Source organism: Pomacea canaliculata, linkage group LG7, assembly GCF_003073045.1.
Source record: "Pomacea canaliculata isolate SZHN2017 linkage group LG7, ASM307304v1, whole genome shotgun sequence".
NCBI classification, from domain to species: Eukaryota; Metazoa; Mollusca; class Gastropoda; order Architaenioglossa; family Ampullariidae; genus Pomacea; species Pomacea canaliculata.
In genome coordinates, this window is record NC_037596.1 from 21,656,416 (window position 1) to 21,676,287 (window position 19,872).

The window sequence follows — 19,872 nt, forward strand, 5'->3', positions numbered from 1 at the left end:
TCGACGGTTTCTAGAACAATTCATTGTGTTTCTAAGGCTCTTAAAAAATTAACTAAATAGGAAAGTAAAATTGCCGAGCCTGAGCAGTGCATACAATCCAAATTCTACGCAATCGCTGGATTTCCCATGGGAAAGCAGTCAACATTTCTTCCAATCCTAATCTTCTCAAATCTGCTCATCAGGATTTAAGTTTATTTATTATCATTCTTGTTTGAATTTTATGCTGTTCCTTATCGTGTCTGAAAGTTTTGTCGAATTACACACGTATTATGACTCCTGCTACTAATTGTTTCAAATGCAAAATTTCTTCAGTAGAATTTTCCAGTTGAATGGATTACATGTAACAAGGAAAATAACTGCAAATAATGTTTGCTCATGTGAACTTAAAAATACAACACTTCTGCTTTACATACAACTTTTAGTGGAAATTTATTTTTGAAATATTCGTATTTCCACAATTGTGTTGATCTTTATAATAAGCATATTGTGTTTATATGGATCATTATGAAAACAATTTCCAGATACACGGAAACATGGGAGAGAACTGCTAAAACAAACCTTCCTGCAAACACGGCAAGTTACCTCCCTTAGACCGTAATTCTGCTAACAAAGTTGTCAACACGGTGAGGGCTGTGAGCTGTCGGCAGGCTTTTCGGTGTCACGTGAGACAAGAAGTAATTAAATCATAACCCACCGGCAGGCATTTAGAACACGAGAGCAGTCCACACAAATACACAGTTAAATGCTAATGACACCATTACAGACTTACCCTAACACTAAACAGATTGTTAACAAAATGAAATCATTTGTTGAACGTAGTTTTTAGTTTCACAAAATGAAAGTACGACATTCAATGTAAAAGTCTACATATGACTAATAAGATTCCATGTGGAACTGAAATTTTTATAGATAATGGTCAAACAAGTACAATATATATATATATAAATAATATTTTAACTCATAATGTTCTTAAACAAATATGTTTTACTGCGCGTTCGAAATATTGTATATATATATATGAGTGAACGAAATAGAGTCCACTTACCTTCGAATACTTGCTTTAAAGATAAAATGACTGTGAGATTTCGTGTTTAATTAATGAACAGTTTAATTAATTTTACATGTATCTTTAATTTTCACTGCTAAAGAATCTAACTTCATCAGGAATTTCCTTTGATACAAATCTGTAATAATAGCTATTTTCAGCCCTTAATTTCATTCATAAAAACAGCTTACCTTGAAAACTAAACCTGATTTCCCAATCTTCCAAACAATTCTTGGATCTTCAAAGTAAATTTTGCCGGTATTTTCGCGATATGAATATTGTAGTCGGTAACCTTCACGAAATACAATGAATGAATGAACGAGCGAGTGACGGAAGGATGGGTCATAATGATGCCGCGGTTTTTTAAATCAGCAAAAATGCAGATTATTCCGTAGAAGACCGTAATGTATGCGAAAATAGCATGAGATAAAGGTCAGATATAAAGTAAATAGACAAAGTAATCCCTCAGATACAATAAAACATTTCCCTTCTTTCAATCTCCATTTCTCACCCTCTTTCTCTCTCGCTCTCTCTCTCTTTCACGCACACACGCAGAAAGTACAAATTAACATGTAATTAATATCTCCTATGATTTGCTAGAACATCGCAGGAAGGGAAAGAGGTTAAAGATTAAGCCTCACGGATGCGCTAATAATCAACAGACAGCTGCTTGTCTCTTAGTTTGTGACATCGGTTTTTAAACTATTTTCTTAATACAGTGTACCTATGTTTTTGTGATTTCAGTGCAATTGAAACTGGGACATTAAGTCTGCTTTTGTGAAAAGTTTGTGATGTGCTTATACCAGAGATTTTTTAAGCGCCTGACAGACAATTTAGCTTTTAATATCTAAAGTTATAGAGATTATTATCCTATCCAAAAATCTGGACGTTATAGAACATGAGATCTGAGGTGTTTAAAGGCTACTGAAACAAAGACTTTCACTCAAATTTTACAATAAATTAACCCTTATCCACCATAACCATCTTGCTTTCAGTTAAGCTTTTAATGATAAGTTTTAGGTAGGAAAAAAGTTTAAAAGTTGTCTGATATACAAAAAAAAAGGAAAAGGTCTAATAGGTTGTTAGCAATACAAAAACAGAGGTAAAGATACCCACAAATAACGCTCAGAAGCAGTCTTTTCTCTGTGTCTATGAGCCTGCCCGCCTCCACAGCTCCCAGGAAAGAACTGCTCCATTGTCTTCACACGAGGCGTTTATACTGAACTCCAGGTGAGTGTCCGGACTACTTGCAGGTGCACACGCGGACATAGACCTTCTATTCATCAGCTGTTGTCTGGCTTTCGCGTATATGAAGTCGCACAATGTGTCCACGCCATTTTTCTTCACCACCACCCGTACCTCGTCACCGTATTGACTGTCATGGAGACCGTCGACACTGAACGGCACCAGAATTTGTGTCTTGTCTGACGTCCGGATAACGTCTCCAGGAAAGCATGGCAGCTTTAGTGTGGGACCGTCTACAGGAGCTAAAAATAGAAGAGAGCAGAAAATGGGTCTTGGTTGGTTGGTTGGTTGGTTGGTTGGTTGGTTGGTTGGTTGGTTGGTTGGTTGGTTGGTTGGTTGGTTGGTTGGTTGGTTGGTTGGTTGGTTGGTTAAAGTCACACTCAGATAGCGAAAGTATTTGTAATCAACCTCTTTAGCGATAACTGAGGAATACTGTTTTGACAATCATGCTGTTAATTTTGAATTCTGCTTATGTTTTGTAGATGGTGCTCCGTCTAGAGACCAAAAGAAATACAGAGAAAAGTATTATAGATCAGGTGGCGTCTAAAGTGTCATTATTAAGAGATAAGAACACTCACAAGTAATATTTAGCAGGAGGCTTTTTTCTAGACCTGTGAACCAGCCTCCCCTCCATATTTGCCAGGTGAGAATCGCACCGTTGTCTTCACAAGATGCCTTCATGCTGAAGACGATGCCAAAGTCAGGAGCAGGTTGTATGAACAAGAGGACACTGGGCTTCTGTTGATCACGTGTCCTGTAGTCCGCACAAAGCTGACGTCACATAATGTGTCCACGTCATTTTTGTTCACCACAACGCGTACGTCGTCACCAGGGCTACGATCTTTAACACCGTTGAGGTAAAAAGCGATGTGAAGTTGCTTCTTTTCCAGCGCCATGACAGTGTCTCCAGGATAGAATGGCAGCTTCAAGCTGAGGCCTTCAAGTTACAGTAAGAAACGAATTAGTGAAGCACTTTCTGAGTGGGCAACACAGAAAATAACGGGACAGAAAATTATTTGATTCCAGTCAACTTCGTGTGTGTGTGTGTGTGTGTGTGTATACGTGTGTGTGTGTGTGTGTGTGTGTGTGTGTGTGTGTGTGTGTGTGTGTGTGTGTGTGTGTGTGTGTGTGTGTGTGTGTGTGTGTGTGTTGATGGTAATCTTTAGGTAAGTACCTGCAGTCTTTTCGAGTACGCAGGCCTCTGAGTATACAGAGCTGATGTTGAAAAAGAAACAGTTGTAGCGGCCATATTGTTCCGGTGACACCTGAGGAATGTGTAGGGTGATGCGGTCAGATACCTGCTGGTCAAAACTGTAACCCTGCTTCGTGTAGCACTTCATCTCGTTACGCACCCAGAAGCAATTCAAGGCCACCTCTTTCATACATGAAACACAAATACTTTCACAACATGGCATGATAACTGGACTCACTGTATATTCAACACTACGCAACGCTTGTATATCATACTCCTTGTCACTGTCACTTGTGTAGAAGTAACTGTCTGGCAGTAGACTGATTTCTACAAGTTTCACTTTGTAAATAATAAATATGATTGTAACACATACGTCCCACTAGGACTTTGATTAACAGATTTGTTCACAATGTTACTTTACACTTTAACAAAAATATGCTCACATACTCTCATGTCCTACTTCAAATATGATGCAAGTTATATTCATACTATCTACTTATATCAAATGAAAAATGAAAAAATGTGCTGTTCTTCTAAAGTATTAAGGTATTCTGAACCCACCTGTCCTTCCGTTTTCGGGAACAACATCAACGATAAAGTTTTTCTTTGTCTTGCTTACGTCCTCGGGAAAATGGCAGGTCAGTGACGTGTTGCCTAACGGCTCCGCTGGAGGAACGACACACGTCGCCTTAAATCCTGTAATTCAGTTTTAAATGCGGTCAGTAACAACTGGTGAGTCATTTCACCAACCAGAGTTCTTGCCTTTCTCATCATGGTGGTTAGAAAACTCGTTCAGTCGTTCAGGAAAACGAAAGCAGAAAAATTCCTCTACATTGGAAAAGGGTTAGGGTTAGGGTTAGGGTTAGTTTGAAATACTTAAATTTCTTAGTATTTCTTCTGATCTCACTTTTAAGACCTTTTTTTTTATTAAACCACTCTTTCTTGTACCGTTATTAACTGAGCCGTGATACTAAAGTTCATACTTTATAACGTATATTTCGACAGAGAATGTGAGATATCTAAAAAATAAAATCATTCATTAACATTTTTACCTTTCCATTCGCACAAAATTAGTCATTCTTTAAATTTGCCTGTTGATATACTTAATATATATTAATATATCTTAGACCCCTGATTCATCAATCTGAAGAGAAAACTTGATTTAGCAACGTACATGTGTGCAAGTAGAAATGTGTTTGTGTAGATATGTGTTGTGGGTTTGCTTGTGTGTGTGATCGTAAGACCTGTAAACTAGTAACATGTATTATTACTCGTATAAGGCTATTGTTTTAAGGCCTGCAGTACCATATAAAAATTACAGAGGTATACATTGCACAGGCGTAGAGTTGTCTCCCTTCTAGTGCAGTTTCACATCGTGGAGACAGGATAACAGCGTCTAATTAATTAATTCCTGCTGGACACAGAAGTTTTGAGCTTTAGAAAAGAGCAAATCATCAGCTGAGACGAATAATCTTTAGTCTTGCAGACGGATACTAAGCATAACTTCCTAAATGCCATCCAATTATTTATGTCCCACTTACAGCTTCATTAAAGAATACAAGACAAAATGTCACACAAACCTGTCACGATATTTGCGGCTGGTAAGTACAGCTGCAACATCCAGGTCACAAGCCACATACTTGAAGAATAGACACGTCTCATCTTGTTTGGGAATGTCTATATAATCAGTTTGTATCAACTGGCTTTTTTATATTGCCTGCAGACTTGTACATTTATCTTTACACAATTGTAAAAACCTTCGAGTGCTCATCAACAGAAATGCTTCATCCAGTCGTTTCTCAGACAATCTTGCACTACACACTCCCTGCTGGTCCAGGCACAGTGGTTTATGTACTCGACAGATGACTGGACAATCTTCCTTATCCTTTCCTTCCTCTTTAGCTCATGAGATATGAATGAGAGCGTTTGTGTGCGTGGAGATGCATTCGTGGAAGTGAAAGTAAGATGATAGCAGTGACTAGGAAGAAAAGGAAGTAATCACATAAGAAGTTCCTTTCTGAACAAGAGTTTTATTTGCTAGCACTTTTCTTTTCTCAGAGTGGCACACCCGCCAGTATGTGGTCTTGGGTGTTTAAATATCCTCTATGTCCTAATAAGGAGACATACAGTTCAGCTTTCAATACATTTAAATGTACATACATAAATACACACATAGTCCAATATGTAACACCTTGTGTTAATTGGAACACATTTCAACACCCAAGAGTACACTCAGGTATACGAGCGAGTGGTTTGTTTTTTTTTTTGGTTAAATACAGAGTACTGTTCTTGCTCATGCCATGTAAACAAACATCCGTACTTACTAATATTATTGTAGAGAACAAATGTTGTTCCTAATAAGATACAAAGACAAAATATTGAGCACAAGGAGACTTTATAATACAAATAATAATAAAGTGTACTTATCAAGTGCCATGTTCGAGGCATGTATGCAAGCTCATAGCCCTGTAAAAAAACTAATTAAAGACTAAAATGATCCTATTCACACTACTTTTCCAGTTATAGAACGGATCACACAGTTCCGAATCATTGTTTCTGCTCATATAGTTATTTGCAAAATGCCTGATTGGAGCAAAATATAATGAACTTAGAAAGCACAGAAAGAGAAAAAAGTACAACTCCAGCGATATAATTGTTTGGACTCAAGTTCAATTTGTCATTATCTCCCATACATTGCAAATTAATTTGCTTGGGCGTGTTGTTTTGTGCTTTAGGAAAAGTCAAAATACTTCTGTAATCTTCTGCAGAAATTTTTATCAAGAAAGACATATTTCCATTTTTTCCTGAAAGAGTACCACGTCAGTTCAACTGATCAAACTTAGTCTACAATAGTAGACATAGTGTCGCAGACTAGTTTCACTGACAGTGACAGTTTTGAAAATCGTAGTTCAGACCTACAAAGTTAGTAGAGTTATTAACATTTAGTTTTTAACAAATTTCATGTCTGTCTTAGCTTTTATCGGCATGAAAAAAATTTCCATTAAGTAATTCATATAGTTTGTATATTGAAACGCATCTTGAATCTTGTGCACCTCTACTGTGTCATCGCCGCCTTCAACAACCACTATTACATGATCTGCAAAAAATTAAAATGTGAGAATGAAGAGGACATTTTCTGCATTACTAAATCGTATCATAAGTCATTCGGCTTCTTTCATGTGATTAATATGATTCTTGTTCTCAATTTCTTTAGAAGACTTCAATAGTTGTGTATGAGTGGGCATTGGACCCTGTCCACGTGTCATTACCTACTCTATTTCGTAAGGGAACTTTTTCTTTATGTAGTGATGTGGCAATAGAATTGTTTGTTTTACTTAATAAGCAATCTACATAAAATAGTGAAATTGTCACAGTAAAATTACTCCTACTCTCTTCTGATTAGACAATGACAGCGGATTAATGCATCTAGAATGTGAGTTTAACACCAATTAATGCATTAATGACAGGGTTAAATTAAATAGCATAACAACAGAGCAAACACCACGATAATAGGATACATACCCCGACAAGACAGTAAATCCCAGGAAAGAAATTCTTGAACAGAAAATACCACATTGTTACAGTTGCCCACAACAACCTGTGCTTGAAGACAATTTGTCCTGTCAACAAATACTTTAAATTTTCATGTTTCTGTTTTACAACAACAGTGGTTAACAGAGCGAATTACAATTTTTCTATAAAACAGAAGTTTATTTACTCAGAATAGAGTTTCATGAGTTAATTGTGCTTTGAAAACCATTTTTTCCTCTGCTATAAAGGGATGGGTACTGCAGTAATAATTCTAGCAATAAGATAATGATTCACAAATATGATATTTTGAATGCCATGTGCAGTGTCTCCTGCTGTCTCAAGTTTACCTGCACTACCCCGCAGATGGAAGTCGACGCCATCTTTCCAGCATCGTTGCTCAACTCCAGGCGCCAGGCGCCTTCATCAGCTTCACTAATATTGTGCAAAGAAACTGTTAGGTTGAGGTCAGGGGGCAAACCACTCGAGTTACAGGAAGGTAAGTTCTCGGTGGTGGTGTTGGCTGGAGGAGCTCTCCACACCCGGCAGCCCCTGGCGCTGTCTGTGTGTGCTCTGTATTGGTATTGTAGTATTGCAGACATGTTGGGTAGTATTGCGAAGCGACGGTTGTTGTCTTCAGGTCGAAACGATGGTTTGCCTAAATAAAGGAGACGAGTATCGATGTTAGCCTACATAGTGGAGTGTGACCTTTGCCCTACATATTACCTGTACTGCTCTTTAAAATCACCTTTTCCAACAGACACACCTCTCCAGAATCACATCTTGCCACACTACGAAATTGTCTTTCGATGAAGAAGCTTTTTCCATTCAAACATCAGGCGTACACACAAAACTACACAAATACCTAAACACACACATTCATATACACACAAAATACACAAATACCTACATACAGTGAAAAATTGCTCGAACTCTAAACAAAATTGAAATGTTTTTATCTACACGTTGTAAACGAAATATTGCCACAACAAACACTTGTAATGAAACCTCTCAAGCCAGCCTCGTCTGGTAAAGATTAGGAACCTATCCACAAGAAATTATAAAATTAAATCGATTTTGAGCATGGCTTACATCGAACCAAAACTGTTAGACTCCTGTTGGCTTCAGCACCTTCAGCCTCGCACGTGACCAGACCTGACTGCTCACACGTGACGTTGGACAACGTAACATTCACGTGACCACTTGTGCTGTCCGACTGGCCCACAACTCGCCCTCGTCTGTCCACAATGCGCACTGTTCTTAATGGGTTCCCGTGTTTCCAAGAACAATGAATATTTATATTAGAGCCATCGACATTAATGAGCTTCATTGATTGAGATGAGTTGCCGACAAAGACGAATTTAGTGATGTTGTAGGGATCTGAAAAAGGAGAAGACATTATAATAATCACAATACGTGCAAATATGTATGCATGCAAGAATGTAATGTGTGTGTGTAGGTGCGTGTGAGTGAGAGAGAGAACTAGAAACAGCGAAGTCCTTTAGAAAAATGTTGCAGTGATTCATGGAATGGAAAACTTACATGTTATGTTTAGTGACAAAGTTCTGTTGGCGTCTGCATGGTCTGATGACCTCCACACTAGAGTCGACCTGTCGTCCTGGCGAGTAACGTTGAGCGTCAGTTCAAAGGACGTTGGTCCTGACGTCCTGCGGCACCGTAGGGAGCTGTCCGACGCCACGTACCCCCTTGTCGACAGTTTGTACAAGATGCTGCACAGCCTTACCGGTACACCTTTATTTATCGTTTCCAAGGAGATTAGGGTGTCATTCTGCAGATCTTTCATGTTTATGTTAAACGGTATGCGAAGCTCAGAGTTCTCTGCCACTGTGACCACGTCATCAGTGTGGTTTGGAAAGGTAAAAGTGTAACCTGTGGTCAACAATAAAAATAACTCGCAAAGTTGATTAAAATATAAACGATGGCACTTAAGACTGGTGTAACTTCCTCATCATAACAATAGTCCTTTTTAAGTCGTATTCTTCCTTAACAAGTTGAATACATTCCTGGATCACTAGAAAGGGAAAGGGTCAAGACACAATAATAATCATTACAATATCTTTCATTTCCGCGCACTGACGGTGACATGAAAACTGTATTTATGAAAAATGAAAACAAATAAAAACTAAAATAAATACTATCTATATTCAGTCCTCAACAAACTTAATTTTTTGTGGATGTTAAGAATGCCGGAGAAAGATCAAAGGTTACCGCTGACGAGAATCCTGAGAACAAACAGTCCAGCGAGACCTTGGACACTTGACAACCACATTGAAACTGGTCCTTTCAGTCAGTCAGCATGTTGTCACACAGTCTTGCTTCAAAGTCCAAACTTGGTAAGATCCTTTTTCAGACGGAAACACTTTGAAAACAAGTGATAGGATTAGCAAAACCAATACAGTCGTAATGTGTCTTCTTGGTGTTACCTTAGATGATAGCACTTCTAGAAATTATCTTCAACAAAGCTAACACAGATCTTGAAAGGTTCATACACTGCACTATCATTTATCGAAAATGTCGGTTCGAAAACTGTTAACTTTCATATCTTTTGTGCTTTATCTGAACGTCTGTGTCCAATGGACCCGACATTGTTTGTCCTCTGTTTTCATGGCAATCTGAATGTTTGTTTCCCGGTTTCCACTCGTGATGTCATACGAAGGTATGAAACTGTGCATTTATTGGCTGAGGACTCGAGTGTACAAACAGTCTCTGTTGTCCTCTTGTTCCTTGTCTCGCTGTAAGTGGGGAAAGTTCATAACCTACTAAAGAAGGCTATTTTTAGCAACAATGGACTCCTAGCGCTAAAACGTTTAAGTTAATTCCCTGTGAACATCCGTGAGAACATCGTGAGAAGCTGTTGTGTACAGTCTTCTAATAAGGAATTTTAAAGGACTGTGAGAGGTCTTCCCTGAGGTACAGTGTATCACTTCCCAGATTACCGGCACAAAGCAGGGAAGACATACACTGACTGTTAGTAACATGACTTCAACGGATTCTGTTGGAAGTCCGCATTACAGAATTCTGCTTTACTGTGTGGACTGTGACTACAATAACTCTAAGCAGGAAATAAAATTTAAAGTTTGTGTACTTAGCTGTCTTTATTGGCTGATAGACAAGTTCAGACAATTTTTAATTTTACTTCTCTTCCACACGCCTTTTGTGTAAAGACAACAAATCAGGTAGCCTGACGAGCTTCGGAGAAAATGAAGAAACAAGATAAACAATCAGACAGAGAAGACAAACGTAACAAAGAACGAAAAAGACATTGATTGATTGATCAATTGATTGATTGATTGATTGATTGATTGATTGTCGTAGCTACAACTTTTTATTGGTTTTCCTATGCGCACTTGTTAGAAGAGAGTAATCTACTTACTAGAAAGTAGTTGAGGTGAGTCTGAGTCATCTTTTCTTTCGAGTCATTAAATCTTCGAGTTTCTTTTTTGTTGTTGTTGTTGTTGTTGTTGTTGTTGTTGTTGTTGTTGTTGTTGTTGTTGTTGTTGTTGTTGTTGTTGTTGTCGTCGTCGTCGTCGTCGTCGTCGTCGTCGTCGTTATTATTTTCGTCATTACTATTATTAATGTGAGTTTCAAATATAGACTATTGTTGACTTCATACCCTGTAGATGGCTGAGTGTAAGTTCGGGATTAACTGATTGATAGTCTAGCAAATAGAAAGCTGATTGATCGTTAAAACTTTAACCAAAACTGTGTTCTTCTGTCCAGCTTTTTTTGTCTTTTTCATATATTATCGTATTGTTATGCTCAATTTCACTGGGCTTTGACAAGGGCCTGTGTTGTAGCTCCCAATCGGACGTAGGGGGCTTCAAAGAGACTCAACAAAATTACTTACCGCTAGACTTTTAAAGTTAATAAGGAAAGTGTGGTTTAATGAATCTTATCGACATTTTTAAATTACGTTAATCACCGTGTTTGAACAATTTGGGATATTAGTCAAATCAGATTTTGCAGAACATGTATTTTATTCAAAATCTACGTTAATGTTACAACGCTTTGGAAAACGACGACTGTTGCAGATGAACAGGCATAGCGCAAGTGATCCTAGGGTCTTGATATTCAGAAGAGAGGTGGGGACCCTTTCTGAAACAAGACAACAGAATGTCTGCACGTATCCTGTCCTTTAGTAAAATAGCAAGAAAGATAGCATGATTATGAATATACAAAGAATGCCACAAACATTAACAGAAAATGAACGATCCAACATTTCAGTGCACACGAACTTCACATAAAAAGAAAAAAATAACAATTAACTCCACTACAGACGTAAATCTCTGAGCTGCTTGCAAACGAATTTTCCGGGTGAACTTTCAAAACGAGGTTAAAGTAAAATTTCGCTTCCGGCTTTAACAATCAACGTCAAGAGCAGACAATGCGAACTGAGGTGTGGATGAAGGTGTAACAACCTCAAGTGTTGTGGTCTGCTGGCCTTTCGGTTTATTTGATCAAAGTCGTGGGAAGAGAATGTCGAGGATTTTTTTTTAAAATAAAATTAACGAAGTAATGAATTTATTGCAAGTCTATTGTTGATATTTAGAATTTTCTTGCGGTTTTGGATATATCACTGCTAAATGATTGGCTGAGAATTTACAGCTTTCACAAGAGATTAAGAGTTGGTCTCGACACAGCCAGCAGTCCAGAGATAAACGTCCGTGTTTCCACGCCTTCTTATCATTTGTTTGTTGAAGTCAGGATGTAGGAAGCTCGCACCGAAGAAGTGATGGCTGGTTCTTCACTGACATGTCGACCTTTAGTTCTGAAACTTTAGTCAGGATCATCCACTAGACAAGACCAAAAGCAGAACAGAGTGCAGGTAGACAAACATCAAGAACGTCAGCAACACAGACTGCAACTTACCCAGAAAGCCACCACAGTCGTAAGGTCGGGTTCACATCAGACCAACATCGGAGTCAGCAATGACCATCATCGTGTCCTCAGTGTGGACGTCAAAGTACTTGTTGAGAAGGGTAAGTTTATTAAACAAGCTCGCGCTGCTTTGAACATCAGTTTGGTGGCTTCCGAAACTCAGGTGTACCGAGAATGAACCCAACTCATCCTATGGTCGATCGGAAATGGAGGTCAGCCAATGGTGTATGAAAAAAGGAGCCGAGCGACCTCCCTCCCACACGACCAACGAGTAATCGGGACAAAAGATGTCGGAAAAGTACGCCGACAAAGGACTGAGGTAAGTACACTGGTGTCTGTTAAAAACCAGTCCGTAAAACATTTGAAAAACAAATAATCCCAGCGCGCAAGTTGAGCGAAAAAGAAAGTATATTTGAAGCCCTGATCTGTGACCTCAAAGATTTAATTTTCAGTGAACTTTTCAAGAAACAAATTATTTTTGCATTGCTATTGAAAGATTTAGCTTGGCTTTCACATTTAGTCTTATTTTCAAGAAATTGCTTTTGAAATGATTTTTTAATTTCATCATACTTTATATGCATCTTGGTTAATGTCCTACATTATTTTCTAATTAAGGTTGGTGCAGAGGCCTAAAGTCTACGGCAAAACATATGAAACCCTCTCCTGTGGCTGCCTTCGACCTTCCCTGATAAAACCGTGTACCTTTGCCGAGGGTCCTTTTCCAGATAGAAACAGGACAAGAGATCAGTTTTATAAAACTATTAATGCGAAAGGATTTTGTAATATTAAAACGAAAATTCAAGGTTGAAAAACAATGTGCTACTTCTTGTTAAAAAAAGACCAAACCAGTCATCCATTCTAGTCTCTGTTGGCGAAAGATCCTCCAACCCCGCAGCTATGTCCGTTACCCAACTGATAGCTACTCACCGTCCACAATGGGCAGAGAGAACTCCACACTTCCTGTCCCTTTGTCATTGGTCAGCTCCAGTCGCCACAGTTGTTCTGCCCCTTCAATGACATAATTCATGTCGTCCATGACAACGGTCAGCATCAGGTCCGGAGGCTGGCCGGTCAGGAGGCACCTGAAGGCAGTCTTTGGCAGCAGGAAGGCCAGGACTTTCTGGGAGGTTGATTGAAGTTTCTTGACTTCACATTTCTCGATGACATTGGTGTGGGCTCGCACTCTGTATTCTATTCGCACGGATCTGTTCCGGTTGTCGAACTTAATTGGAGTGCCATTGACTGCTTGGAATTCCGGTGGGCCTGTTGATTAGGGGTGTAAAATACAAATGCATCAAGAAGCATTTATCAACACAAATCGGTACACATACACAAAAGCACTTACACTTTTATTATGCACTTCAGAGTGTTTTTCAGTTTTAGAAGAGTATAACATATGTAGAAGGAGAGTTTGACTAATTTTCGTAGAAGAAATCAACGATTATTTCAGATTAACTTTTTTTGTGTTATTGGCAGCAAAAAATAAATAAATTGATCTTTCAACAGATTCGTAGAAGTCCTGACATTTTTGTTTAATTTTATTACAAAATGTTCAGTGGACAGTCGACATTATGTCATTGTTCGTGAATGACATCTCTCGTCTAATAACATAGGGAGGGGGTGTTAGCTACCCCATTTTTCTCGAAGCCATCCTTTTTGTGAGATAGTCATCTTCTCTTCGTCTATGGAATCAGGTACACATTCCAAACAGCTGAGTTGACTAGGGAAAGTTCACTGCCTCAAACGGGTATCGAACCAGTACGTCTTGAGGCTCTGACGCCATTGCTCCAGCTTCTCGGTTATCCTCGTATCCCTTGCTTTTAAGGTCATCTCTTGACTAGTGACATCTCTTGATTAATTAAATCTCTTGCTTGAGGAAATCTCTTGTTTCAGGATAACTCTTAAAGATACATGTGTCTGCATCAAGATGTAAAAACTTAGACACTCAGTAGCAGACCACATACGCTTCGGAGAGATTTCTCGGAGTTTCCAAAAGTTGCTAGAAATGTAACACCTTTATTACCGATCAACACTCTTTTTATCATTACTTGTAATTCTCTTCTACCCCATTACTTACATCTGACCAAGAGTGTAACGCTTCTGTTGACCTCTGCCCCTACAACCTCGCACGTGATGACCCCGGAGCTGTTGCAGTTGATTTTCGTGGGACTGTACGTCAGTCTGTACGTAAGGTTGTCATTGGTTGTGCCGTGGTCAGGTTGTGTTAACACCTGTCTCTCTCGGTCCAGAAGACGGGCAGCAGAGGGAGGGTTGCCGTTGACCCACAAACAGAGCAGCTGGACCGAAGTTGACCCCTCCTCAACGATTGAAGTATTCGCTGATGGTTCATGGGTGAAGGTAAGGCTAACTACTGTCGCTGGATCTGAAAAAATATGACAATTAAACACCTGAGTTCTGTTTGCAATACAATGTAGAGCATATCATAGAGGAATCGTCGACAGGATTGTTGAATCCGTATTGTTGCTGTAGCTTTAGTCTAAGGTATATATATGAAATAAACAGAGCAGAGGACACTAAAAGTAAACTTTGGAAACGTAGACAATTTTTCTTATCTAAGTTTAAGCAATTTAATAACAGCTTACACGTGACTTCGAGCCTCAAAGCTTTTTCGAGATCTTTCACTCCGATCACTTGCCAGACAAGTGTATTCTTGTCATCCCAGCGCGACACCCTGGTCCTGAACATGAGAGGCACTGGGCCGGTGTGGTTGACACAGATGCCCCTCTCGTCAGAAATCATGTAGGACCTGTTATTCGAGTAATAAATGATCGAACATATCTTCAGCATACTTTGCCCTGTTGAGTTGTACACACTTATAATGAGCTGACTTTGCTGAAGACTCTCCAGACCCTCAAGACCAAACGGTATTCGAATCTCGGTGTTTTCTGGAACTGTGATGACGTCATCAGAGTGGTTGGGGAACACGAAAACGAGGGCTGAAAAAAGAAATATATAAAGTCAGAAATGTTGACCATTAGTCTTGTTCTAATTTTATCTCTTATTTTAATGAATTTTTTTTCATTTTAATCATGTTCTTATTTTTAGTCAACTGTCTAGAGTTGTTTATTATATATTTTCTAATTTTAGTTATGCTCTGCTTATAACTTACAAGTGGAAACATCTGACATTTAACAAAATTTAAAATTCTGTATTGTTTGATTGTTAGTTTGTAGACAATAGTTCCTAGGTGAACTTTGAGCTTTTCGGAAATAAACAACCAATACACACAATACGCACAGAAACACACAGAGGGAGAGAAAGCACACGTTTCGAATAATATAGGTATCACTATTATTGCTAGTTAAATAATTGAGTTTGTTTATAACTTACCTTGGGCTGTACTTTCTAGGAGCAGCTGCAGAACAAGTAATGTACAAGTAAGTGAACGAGGGCGCAATGGTCGAACGAGGGTCATCGCTGAGACACATCGATGCTCAATCATTGTCTTATCTTCGATGAAGTCAAACGATTATTTGGCTTGCAGGCCTACAGTCTTTTGATGACAACCAAAATGTTGTGCTCTAGCGAGATTTTCTCACTTTCTGAATCTGAAGAGAGAGAGAGGTCTCCTCCAACCACCTAAGCACGCGACAAAGTGATGTTGCCAAGTAGTGCCTATGGTGAATGGGTGTCTAGCCTACTAGGCTTTGTGGAGGTATAACCTAGCCAACCTGAGCTTGTAGAGACTGTTTTCTTTAGCATTTTATGCCCTATAAAGACTGCTTCCCAAGTCCTTTAGGTCTTGTACAGTTTGATTCTAACCTATCAAAACCTGTCACCTATCAACACCACTGCCCCTAGCCTACTAACACTTATGGAGACAGATTTTCTACCCTAATCTCTTAGAAACTGATTCTACATCTACATAGAACAGATGTTTTGACTTATTCAGATGTGCCCACACACTAAACCTCTCGGAACTGATCCTTACTTCAGCCCTCGGAACTGTCCCTATTCACGAGGAACTTCCCTTTACAAAGATGGAGTCCAACCGACTGACGGGATTGTCAGTATTCAGCTGCCACGATGATGTTCCCTATATTTAAGGCTTCAAATTACCGCCACTGGTGTCGACATAAGGAAATAACCTCGCCACTCAGTGACCCCTACTGTTCAGATGACCTGGGGGTGAATATAGTAGTCAGACTGACCAACGACTTTGTCAAACGGCCGACTCTCGCTGATGTTCCGTAAAATTAACCATCAGATCCACATAGAACAGCTGCAATAACAACAGTATCATGTCATGAAATGAGTCTGAATAATGAATCACATCATCAGATTTATTATTAGCTTTTTAGTTATATCGTGAGAGGGTGGGGTCTGCGGACCGCTAAATATGAACCCAGACCGCCCTCTTTTCACTAGCGCAATATTGTCCCTGTCACTGCGGTATATTTTGCGGCCACTTCACCACTCCAGGTTACTATTGAAATTTATTTATATCAAGTTACTATTGAAATTTATTTATATCCTCCCGAACACTTCATGGCTTTTCCCTCACATTTGCTTCCTTCAAGACTTGAGAGTTGTCCGTGTTGACTTGACCTCTTGTAAAGTTCACTGTAAGGTACACACCCACACACACAATGTGTGAAACCTTCCTTCTCGGTGAACATTTAAATAGAATATGTTGATTTCTTAAACCCAACATTTTTAAACGAAAGGAAATAACACAGATGTGTATAGATGGACTGCTGTCTGTCTGAAAGTACATTACTTAAATATTATTCGTCATACCACTTTAATACAGTTAATTAACCGTTATGCAAAATAAAAGTTGTGGGTCTCCAGAGTGCAGGGAAGTACGTCTGCCTAGGATCGATCAAAACCATTCATTGATCCGGATTGGTGCGAACTAGTTACGAACCCTTGACCACGATGACTAGTTACGTACCCTTGATCACGATGACTAGTTACGTACCCTTGACCACGATGACTACTTACGTACCCTTAATCACGATGACTAGTTACGTACCCTTGATCACGATGACTAGTTACGTACCCTTGATCACGATGATGGTGAACTCAACGGTTGATGTTCCAAAGTCGTTGGTGATCTGGAGGCGCCATAATCCATTGTCGGTGTCGTTGATTTGAAAAAGTTCCAGGGTCAGAGTGCAATCAGGAGGATGTCCGCTTAAAGAACACAAGAAGGTTTCGTTTGTCCTGTAGAAGCTTCCAGTAACATCCGAGACCAACGATATTTTCTCCATCTGACAGTCTGTTAGGTTTAGGGAATGGATTCTAACATGAAAATAAAGTCTTGCAGCCTGGGTTAGCTCTTTGATGGAGAAATGTTTCTGTTGGTTGTCAGCCTCGAATTCTGGTTTACCTGAGGGTAACATAGGCACAAAAATGTTAATGCCGTTATCTCAAATACTTGGTGTCTGCTAATCATATGACAAGTGGTGACAACTCTAGAAAAATGGTGAAATACAGCTGTCTAAGCTAGTTGATATACAGCTGTCTAAGCTAGTTGATATACAGCTGTCTAAACTAGTTGATATACAGCTGTCTAAGCTAGTTGATATACAGCTGTCTAAGCTAGTTGATATACAGCTGTCTAAGCTAGTTGATATACAGCTGTCTAAGCTAGTTGATATACAGCTGTCTAAGCTAGTTGATATACAGCTGTCTAAACTAGTAGACAAAACTTCTGCTAACCTAACAAAGAGATTACGGGATTTGTAAGAGATGTCACTATACTAGCTTTACACACAGCTGTACACCCGACAACATTGTTTATATTATGTGAAAAGGCGAGTCTCGAACCAAACTCTCTCAAGAGAAAAGAATCAAAAACAACTGAAGCAAACAGGCGAAACGCAGTTATCACCCACCTGATCGGAACAGGTTCCCCTAAAGCTGTAAGCTGAAGGCCAGGTGGCCATGTAAGATGGACATACAGCTGTAGACAATCTCATCTGCCTGTCTCCGGCACTATCAATCAATGCTCTTTATCTCTCTTTTTCTCTCTCTGTCTCTCTTTTTCTCTTTCTCTTTCTTTTACTCTTTCTCTCTTTTTCTCTCTTTTTCTCTCTTTCTTTTGCTCTCCCACACGCACACTACATTACCAGGTCAACCTCCCACAGCTGTCAACGACCTCTAAACCACGTGACAAAGTCTGACTCACAACGGACTAACAGCATCACGCTCCTGTTGACGTCAGCACCTGCAGCCTCGCACGTGAAGACACCAGCATCGTCACAGGTCACTGACCGCCAGGTGTGCTCCAGGTAGCTGATAGCGGAGTAGCGATCAGATATATTCAGCACCTGTCGCCTTCCGTCCAGCAGACGGACCGTCTGGGGTGGGTTACCATGGTTCCACGAGCAGCTGACAACTGCCGACGAATTCTGGTCAACAGTGACTGTTGCTGCTGATGGCGAGTGGTGAAACTTCAGGCTGGTGATTTCTGTTGGGTCTGCAAGAAAAATAAACTTTCAGTAATAAAGTTCCCTGCAGCTTTATGTGATATGAAGTTCAGAATGAAATGTTTGAAGTGGATGTCATATTTATCTGAATCTGAATCCGGGTTACTCTAAAGCGTGACATGATTCTCTCGTGTATGTTCTTTCTCTCTCTAAAAGCCTCTGTCTCTCAGACCAGTCGAGAAGAGTATGGAATTGTTGTGTAAGAATGGTGGTCCATGCAGCTCAATGCAGCTGACAGAAACACTTACACGTGATGTTCAACAGAAAGGTTTTGTTAGTGCCCTGCAGCCATATCGCCCTCCACATCACCCTCGTGCCAACATCCTGACGAGAGACGTTCATCGCGAACAACAATGGCACAGGCCCCACCACGGACCTGCAATGGAGGCTGGAATCTGACACTAAGTAGGACTTGTTTGTTGTGTGTAGAAGATTGTACACAGTCTTTCATTTGTGTTGTTGATGCTTACTTTCTCCACGGTCAGCACCACGTCTCTGGTCTGCTGGATGTTGTCCAGACCATCCATTGCAAACGGTATCCGAAGCTCCGTGTTCTCCGCCACGATTATTATGTCATCAGCATTTTGTGGAAATATAAATGTAGGCCCTAGATCAGATAAAACTAGTAAATTGCTGCTTTGTTTGACAAACATTCGAACATTGACATGTCTATAAAATAACAGCAACGAACCCCAGTGGCTTTATATATATATATAGCACAACAGTAAAACAAGAAACTAATTAGACCCCATCTCTTTCGTGCATAGCGCAATAATACAATAATAAAACTAATGAGAAAAGAAAACCTAAACACAGACAGGAGATATTAACTTCTGTAAAGTCACGTAACATCTGGCATGTCATGCAGACATTACAACTTTTAAATTACAATGCAGAAATTAAAAGCTTTTTAACAGCGATAATCAGCTCTTCAGTACCAAAAAAATGAAACTTTTATACCTAAATAAAAAGAATGAAATTCAACAATGTATCAAACTTATTTATAATGTTCCTTACTTTACCTTCTGTATATTCGCCTCCACATATTTTAAAATTCAGCAGCCATATGAAGAAATATTTATACATCGTCCAACAATATTCATTCATCATATATTTTGTCCACTTTCTTCAAAACTGGATTATTATCCATCTATTAGCAAAGCACAGTGTGGAGGGTCGAGGTTCATTGTGCTGCGAGGCTAGTTGACTATAAACAGGAAGCTGTCCGCTACAAGAGTAGAGTTCAGGCGACAAAGGACAGCAACAAGCAAACTCAACAGAGTGTTTACTCTGAGGAACTGCCCAAGACAACTCAAGCTGAGGCAACTGTTGAGACTTCTCCATCCATCGAAAGAATCTGATATAAATGACGAGGGGAGATGTTGTCGCGCCCACAAACACACACATGCACACACACACGCACGCACACAGAGCTTGTAGATAATATTTCGGTCAAGGTTTGGTTTCTTATGAGACCCTTACAATAGTGTCCTCTTTGAGTGACT

General features: G+C 39.5%; 2 protein-coding genes across 6 annotated transcripts in view; both read right to left on the bottom strand.

The window, feature by feature from the left end:
- LOC112568992 overlaps positions 1 to 19,872 on the bottom strand; it is a 30,531-nt gene extending 10,659 nt beyond the window's left edge. For 2 of the 5 annotated variants that reach the window (XR_003100263.1, XM_025246619.1), the window contains exons 1-7: positions 19,390 to 19,870; positions 18,616 to 18,974; positions 18,067 to 18,357; positions 15,261 to 17,265; positions 14,513 to 14,866; positions 13,987 to 14,292; positions 12,837 to 13,172 (exon numbers count right to left, since the gene is read on the bottom strand). Coding sequence is in view for 3 of the 5 variants with exons in the window: in XM_025246619.1 (XP_025102404.1) it covers positions 12,837 to 13,172; positions 13,987 to 14,292; positions 14,513 to 14,866; positions 15,261 to 15,372 (1,108 nt within the window). In the remaining 2 variants the exon portion in view is untranslated. Of the gene's footprint in view, positions 1 to 5,737; positions 6,580 to 7,004; positions 7,103 to 7,360; positions 7,669 to 8,102; positions 8,391 to 8,552; positions 8,901 to 9,239; positions 11,825 to 12,836; positions 13,173 to 13,986; positions 14,293 to 14,512; positions 14,867 to 15,260; positions 17,266 to 18,066; positions 18,358 to 18,615; positions 18,975 to 19,389 lie in introns of those variants that run through there. The other 3 variants (XR_003100262.1, XM_025246621.1, XM_025246618.1) reach the window with 3 other exon arrangements.
- Positions 1,168 to 5,291, bottom strand: LOC112569022. The gene is made up of 6 exons (XM_025246668.1): positions 5,063 to 5,291; positions 4,044 to 4,178; positions 3,465 to 3,665; positions 2,869 to 3,227; positions 1,934 to 2,532; positions 1,168 to 1,711 (listed from the first exon to the last, which is right to left on the bottom strand). The coding sequence occupies exons 1-4, from the start codon at positions 5,142 to 5,144 to the stop codon at positions 2,968 to 2,970; spliced, it is 678 nt and encodes a 225-aa protein (XP_025102453.1). The 5' UTR covers positions 5,145 to 5,291; the 3' UTR covers positions 1,168 to 1,711; positions 1,934 to 2,532; positions 2,869 to 2,967.

Excerpts from the sequence above, each read along its gene's own strand:
- LOC112569022 (XM_025246668.1), bottom strand. The coding sequence starts at position 5,144 with ATGAGACGTGTCTATTCTTCAAGTATGTGGCTTGTGACCTGGATGTTG. Across the intron at positions 4,179-5,062 it reads AGCCGCAAATATCGTGACAG|GATTTAAGGCGACGTGTGTC; the intron begins GTTTGTGTGACA and ends ACTGAATTACAG. Across the intron at positions 3,666-4,043 it reads TCCCGAAAACGGAAGGACAG|AGGTGGCCTTGAATTGCTTC; the intron begins GTGGGTTCAGAA and ends CATGTATGAAAG.